Source organism: Cyphomyrmex costatus, unplaced genomic scaffold (genome assembly GCF_001594065.2).
Source record: "Cyphomyrmex costatus isolate MS0001 unplaced genomic scaffold, Ccosl1.0 scaffold332, whole genome shotgun sequence".
Taxonomy (NCBI): domain Eukaryota; kingdom Metazoa; phylum Arthropoda; class Insecta; order Hymenoptera; family Formicidae; genus Cyphomyrmex; species Cyphomyrmex costatus.
The window spans coordinates 199,614-207,299 of record NW_017277473.1 but is presented as its reverse complement, the minus strand read 5'-3'; the positions used below and the strand labels follow the sequence as shown (position 1 = coordinate 207,299).

The 7,686-nt window shown below is 32.3% G+C and overlaps 1 protein-coding gene across 1 annotated transcript in view; it reads right to left on the bottom strand.

The window, feature by feature from the left end:
• Window positions 1-7,481, bottom strand: part of daw (activin beta chain dawdle) — a 14,384-nt gene extending 6,903 nt beyond the window's left edge. The window contains exon 1 of the mRNA XM_018542515.1: window positions 7,038-7,481. Within this exon, the coding sequence (XP_018398017.1) occupies window positions 7,038-7,428 (391 nt within the window). The 5' untranslated portion in view covers window positions 7,429-7,481. The remainder of the gene's footprint in view (window positions 1-7,037) is intronic.
• Window positions 7,482-7,686: the final 205 nt, after the last annotated feature.

Here is a 7,686-nt window from a genome sequence, read left to right as displayed (position 1 = left end):
GAGAGAGAGAGAGAGAGAGAGAGAGAGAGAGAGAGAGAGAGAGAGAGAGGAAGAAAGATGCTGCTAAATTTAAAATATGCACGTCAACTTTAGAGAGTGCTTTACACAAAAAGTTGTAATTCATGACTTTCTTTAGATACATTTTCTAATTTATAATTATTAGATATATCATTTCCTCAACATGTAATACGTTAAAGAAGGATTTTGTAATGTAAAAAACTTTAATTATTCTTTCAAATTAACTCATGAAAAATTCTAAGTTATTTTGCAGAATTATCGATACTATTTCATGCAATATTTTATGACAAATTTTAATCAAAGTCATCTGTATCCGTTCATAACAAATCGATATGAAAAGTCGTGCTCTACACGCTTTGCCAACGTGCACGCGTCGATGATTGGAGCTATTCGCGATATAACGCACACTATCAAGCACGTCGAAATGATTTCCGGACGGATTCTTGGGTGATCAGCATGTCCGATTGATCACCACTTCCGTATGATTTATAGCTGGGATTATGCAACACCAGGCGTCAGAGTAAATCCATAGCGTTGCACAATGCGTACCAAATGTCAATGACAGTGTATCGGCATGCGCGCCGTATTTTCTCGATGTACAACGCTATGTTTTTTTCATCCGTTTGATGTACGCGTGTATATTGTATCCGTATCGAAAAAATAAAGCTGTTTATAGAACATTTACTCGATTTCGTAAATAAGTACAAACTCTATATATGATACTTGCAAGTCTATATTTATTCGGTTGTACTTACGTAATGAATTTTTAGTATTTGTGGCTATAATAACATGGTAAATAATTATAGTTAGCGTCGAGTGGCTCACCGCTCTGTGCGATTGACTCGCGATTTGTAGACCCGAGTTCAATCCCACGTGCGCCCAAACGCGATTTTTCGCGTTTAATGAGCCAAAAAATGGCTCCATCTGGTGATCAAAAGATCTATGATCATCAGCGCCGTTCGGATTCGGCGTTAAACTGTAGGTCCTATACATCAGTATACATATCAGTAGATATTTGTCTCTAATATCTGACTGAGGTAGGATTCTGTGGACCAATCACCCACAAATCCGAAAAACAATCTGATTCGAGAAACGAATATAGGCCTCGGACAAAAGAGGTCTATAGACGTCCTATGCTCCACATAAGGAGATAAAAGGAGTCGTTATCGTTAAATAATTATAGTTAGGAGCTCTATTTTTATAGTTATTACTGGTATAATGTTAGTAATTATATTTATAGCTTTATATATAAAAAAGTAAATATAGTTGTTCCCGAAAATAACGAGTATAATTTTATAGGTATAGATATAATTATTATTATGTCTATAAGTATAATTATTACTACTAACATTGTAGTAGTAATAACTAGGATTAGGTAGTAATGCCGTTTAAAATTACCATTATGATTTTTGGCAACATTGTTATATTTTTAAGGTAACAGTAACGTGTTTAGCCGTTATTTTTAACATTATTTTAATCCCTTATTATCTTTATAATCATTCAGTAAAATGTCAATTGTTTTTAATTGGCTAGAAATATTTTATAATTAATATTTAAGTATCAAAAAATATTTTGTACTTTATATCTTGATCTGCATTTTAATATTCGCTACTGAAAATTTGCGGTACATACGTTATGTAACGTGAATTCAATTATTAGCGATGAATAATTTCGTGAATATAATTTCTGCGATGATATTATATAAAAAAATGCCAATACTAAACCAGCAGGTTTATGCACTTATTAGGTATCTATTGTACAAGGTATTAATATATGTTTATGTGATGACCCTAATTTTGGATCATTATCAGTACAAAAAGATTAATCTACATATTAAAATTAATCTTTGTTAATAAAACAATGTGTTATATTCTAGAACCGTCGCAGAGCTTGTGAATGGGGTGTATGGTCAAAAGAACTTCATGTATTATATAATAACTTATCCAATTACAAAATGGTCAATAGTGATAAAGAACGAATGATAAGTCTTAATTTCAATTGTGTTAATAAATCATGCAGGCTGTCCATCTAACTCGATTGCATCAGTTTATTGCTTAGTTTGTTTATTCTGTTATTGTCGTTAAGATAAAATGTAAAATGTTGTGTTTGTGATATAATATATCATTCTTACATGGCAATAAATATGTTAATACATTAATAAATTTATAATCTTTTATAAAGGTAAGATCAGATCATTTTATTTTTATTAAAAAAAAAATTTTTTATAAAAAAAGAGGGAAACATATTTAGATCATATTGTATTGGATAAGCTAAAGTAAGCGATCTTAGTTACAGGCTTAATATAAGTTCTTTTTCTTTGTCTTGGCCTATATTTAGAGAAAAAAATAAAAAGCTATCATATTGTAAAATCTAAAAAGTATTAAAGTAATACGTTTAAATTCTTTTGGATCATTATTAATACAAAAAGGGTAACTTAAGCTTTACGATATTTTTCTAATTTTTTGCCAAGTCTAAAATTGAAAATTAATGATCCTATTCTCAAAAGAGGGACCCATTATGTTAATAAAAATATAAAATATTTCTAAATATTTATATAGGTGCAGTAAAGAAATATGATTAAAAAAATATGATTTGAATATGATTATAAATTTTCAATTTTGAACTCAGCAAAAAATTTGAAAAAATCGCAAAGCTTAGTAAGAGTAAGGGTCCGGTTATTTTCTTTGTATATTAATGATTCAAAGGGAATTTAAAAACGTATGTACTTTAATACCTTTTAGGTGTTAAATAATGAAATGGTATAGACACATGAATATTCTGTATTGGCTCAATATTAGCACTTTTTATCACACGATTAATTTCTTTTGAGACTAATTATTTCACTTGATAATTTCACGGGTGATGTAGTCGCCATATCATATAGGTCTTGTTGACCTCACATTCTTTTAAAGTCTGATTCTATCTTACGTATTCTTCTCAAAGTTCATAAGATTTCCATTCAGAAATCCGATTTCCGGGTTATATTAGTCCGCAGAGTCGTTTCGAGATCTTCGGATATTTTCGGAACGAATTTCACAGTATACCTTTAGGACATTCTTGAGCGTGCACCACTTTTCGATGTCGCGGCACAGATTCAACAGCGCGATGAACATTTCCGGTTCACTGACCTCGATCGTATCGTCGTAATCTGCATTTCTCGCACCGAAATCGCTGCGAGTTAACTAGGCCGAATAAATGTTCCAATATGACGAAATCCCGACTTACTATATTTACATGCGTGCGTGTAAGCTTGTATGGTGCATGTACGGTATGATTTTATACTAAAATTAGATAAAGAGTGAATATTTTGGGTCACGTCGGCTCGGCCTGTGTAACCTTCACATCGGAGAATGATACGAAATATATGAATCACAATATCGTTGGATTTATTAATTTGCTCTGTGCGCGAGCTACGATAACATCATATCTATCATGCGCGTAAAGAATTGAAACGTGCTTTTTAAGTCCAATATTGTTGCACGCGGGCCGAAAGCTCACAAAACGAGAGTTTATATATAGAATATCAGCGAATAGAAAAATCGCAAATTGAGTTCGGAACTTTTGCGAGATTTCTTTGAAGAATCTCGAGAACAGAGAATTACTCCGGCAGCGCAATGAAAAGCGATATTATACAATTAATAAATTGCTGTTAAAGATCGATGATAGAGAACTAAATATTTACAATATTTGAGGAGCAGACTTTCAAAATGCGTTTTGTACAAAATTTTATTTTGTTAATTAAAAATGGTGCAAGTGTTTCTTTCAATGTTGAAAGACTTATATTATCTTCTCTGACATGTTCAGGAAGCATTTTTTTCATCATCAATTTATGTACTGAAAAAATATAGACATTTCGAAGAGAGAGCATTATATTTTTTTAACTAGAGACAAACAAAATGCATTTGTTTAACATTTTTCACAGCAATTGTTCACCGTAATTTTGTTTAAAACATCCAACTAATTGACATTGTTATTTTCTGTAAAGTGCATAGTTTTCTTCTGTGTGTAGTTTTTGTTTTTCTCGTTTTCTCAAAATTACAAATTTTAAACAAAATGCATTTTAAAAGTTTGCTCTCCATTTTATATTTATGTAAAGTTAAGAGTAATTAGTAAAAGACAAACTAATATTTTGTGTAAAGGAAAAAGGCGTATGGAGAAAATTATTACTAAGAAAGGAGTATCGTGCGATCGATACTTTCAGCGTTAAATGCGGCGTCACAATCGCGTGAAGGGAAAACATTGCAAAAAGAGGCGTGAAAAAATTCGGGGCAATAATATTCAGCATATTCGTGCAGCCGATGAACGATACGATTATATTATCGTATTCCTACATTTCGTCGGTAGCAAGAAATTACGTGTTCGTAAATTATGCATGGCTTCGTTGCGAATAAAGTTGCATGACGCGGTAGAATGCCGAAATGGTAACAGCTGGTTTCAAGTGTTAAAAACTTTTACGTGACGTATACTATCTTATTGCTAGAGTTTCTACGTACATTATCTTATATATAAACGAACGTTCCGGAAATAACAGGAAAAGTTTGATTTTGTGCTTACGGATGTTCGAACGTTCCATATCAGTAGATACTGTTAGTGTTTTTTTCTTGCGAGGAAACAACGGTTCCTCGTTTGTTAATAAATGATTAGGGCTCGTATGGATCCGATATAAGACTGTTTGGTCGTATCAGCAGACAGATAAGCCGAAGCGGGCAATCTGAGTTACAGCGAGATCTGAGCTACATATATTATGAGTAATAAAGAACCTTAATAAGTTCTTTTTGTCTCAGACTTATTTAAAAAAAAAAAAATAACAGTTTTGAAGTTGTATAAAAGTGGCAACTGTACAAGTTTTACATGTAGAATTAATGTAAAATAAAATAATTTATTGAATTGTGTTAATTCTGAATATAAAACTTGTATAGTTATCACCTTTATACAATTTGACACTGTCTTTTTTTCGGAGTGTACATATGCCATTTTATGCAGTTCTTTTAAGTTACCCTGCAAAGGTAAAGATTTAAATGAATAATTCTACCAATTTTTTATACATGTGCTTAATTCTTATTATCCGTTATTTCTTTATTTTCTCACCCATTTATAGAATTTTTCGGAATAACGGTACTCGAACTTCGCGAACGGGGCGGATTTTCCAAGAGAAAGGTTTCTCTTCGTGATTTTAAGAAATTCGTCAAGCACGTCGAAAATGATTCACACGGGCGATTAAAATGTCGGAATCGTGATTCTGCGTTGTAATTCGAGGTAAATTTCCGCCGCACCGTCAGGATTCATACGCGCGTCGTTCGCGCGGCTTCCGTATTTGCATCGCCGCGGAAAATTTGAAATTCATGGTCCCAGCCGGTAGTCAGTGGTACCTCTATTCCAGAAGTGCAAAGAGAGAGAGAGAGAGAGAGAGAGAAACGGCATCATTGTTACCGGTTCTCGTTTATTTCGAGGGAGCCGTGCAATTACGCAATATTCATGTCCTCGCCGGTGTTTCTCGTCTGGCTGGTCAAGAAGGGGGTTGTCGAGAGGAACGGTCAGTCGACAGTAAAGAGAAAGAAACGAGCTTCTCGGAGGGATATTCTCGATGCGAGACGCTCAGTTTTGCGTATGAATATGCAGGATACATGCGAAATAAATTGTATACTAAATGACATTATAAATTATGTCAGAAATATTACAGTACATTAACTAACTAAGATACTTTGTGTGAGAAATTGAAATTTAGTTTTCTGCAATAATTGCCCATTGATAATAGCAATTATTAAAAAAAAGTTATTGAATTTACACTTTTCTGATTTTACAAAATTGCATATTACATTAACGGTTTATACGTTCTTTCAATTTGTTATAAATTTCGTATACTTGCGTATTTACTCGGATACGTTTCAATAGTACGGTACAATAGTTCATTTGCGGATTTCATCTTGCGTTCCATTGAAAAAGCTTGTGCATGCTCGATATTCAGAGATTTTGTTTCACATTCAAATACTCGGAGACTAGAGCTGCATCATATGAGAAAGATACGTACAATATTCGCGAATGATGTGTATTTTTCTCTTGTCATACTGTTTTTGTCCTTCGCCTTTTCTCCGTCTACGTATTGCAGGTGGATTTAAATAACCGTTCATTAGTAGTCTACATCTGATTAAATATTTTCATAATAATATTTGCGTGTAATTATATTATATATATATATATATATAGACAAAAGTATTGTCAACATTTTTTTCACAAATTTACAATTTATAATTTAATAATTTTTAAAAAATCGTCATAAAAATTTTATAATTATTATTTTTAACCTTATATTTTTGCTCTTTTTTGGTCCGTCTTTTTAAATTTAATTATTTTGACAATTTCGAGAAGGAATTAATATTTTATTGAAAAATACATATTGGCGAATACATATTGTATGCATTTTTTTTCATATGACGCATCCTTAATGTTCGAGTATTCGAATACGTCGATAGATTGTATTATTGAGATAGTATTGTAATTTAACCCACTTATTGTAAACATTTTTTTAATGGACGTTGTGTATTTATATTTTTTAAAAGAAAGGTATAAAAATTTTTGAAGATTTATTTAAGTATAATTTTTTATTCAAGGATGAATTTATTATATATTTATTTATTATACATTATGTACTGAAAAAAATGTGATTAAATCAACAAAAAGGTTAAAAAATGGCATTCTGACAGAATTTCCAATTATGATAAAAATCCCCTGTTGATCTCATTAGAATACTATCTTGTTAGGTTTTTTTTCTGAAAAAAATATATATTTTAATAAATTTTTACAATAGTTTTTTAATGCTCTTCTCTTTAAAATATAAAAATATAAAGTTCATTAATTAAGATAGTTTTTGGCACTGAATCATACTACATGCCTTAATTAATATTATTGCAATAAAATTTTTCTTTTAACATTTGTTTGCTCCACTCAATAACATTTCTTTGCATTCTGTGTTAAAAAGGAAGGATGATCGTGTGTATCGTTTTTGATTCGTGAAATCTCACCTTCACTTGGGAACACGACGACCTGGTTGGTTTTCCCGTAGAAGTTCTCTGCCGGTCTTTCTAAATCAGGTAGAAGCACATTGCCATTGATTACAGGTTGAGGCAAGGTCGACAGTGGCATCAAGATTTCAGGCGGCTTTGATAGTCGCAGCTTCTTCAGAATCTGCTGCTTCACGTACTCCACTCTCAGCTCAGTCAACAGTGGGTCGGGAACGATCACGTTGACTTTATTCTGCGCGCAACCGGTGCAGTCGTCCTCTTTGTTGAGCGGCGATTCGGAAGACGAATTGGGTAGCAAAGTGTACCATACTCTCATCAGGGGGTTCATATGCCATTGAGCTGCGATACCCCCTACGAAAAGAACAAAAAAGATTTCCCTGAATAGACGCATTTTTCCACCGCAATCCAGATGGAGCTGATTCTTCTTTAATTCGACTTCTTTAGTTTTTGATTTAATCACGTAGGTTAATCCGCTGATGATTTACTCGAGTTTAATTACGAGTTTAAACATCGAATACAGTTTATACGTTGATATTATCGTCATTATTTCGTTGATTGAGTTCAACATTAAATTCGACACTGAATTCAATTGGTAACCTGCATTTATAAATATCTTTAAGTATCATCGATCTTCATGACTTTGTAAATA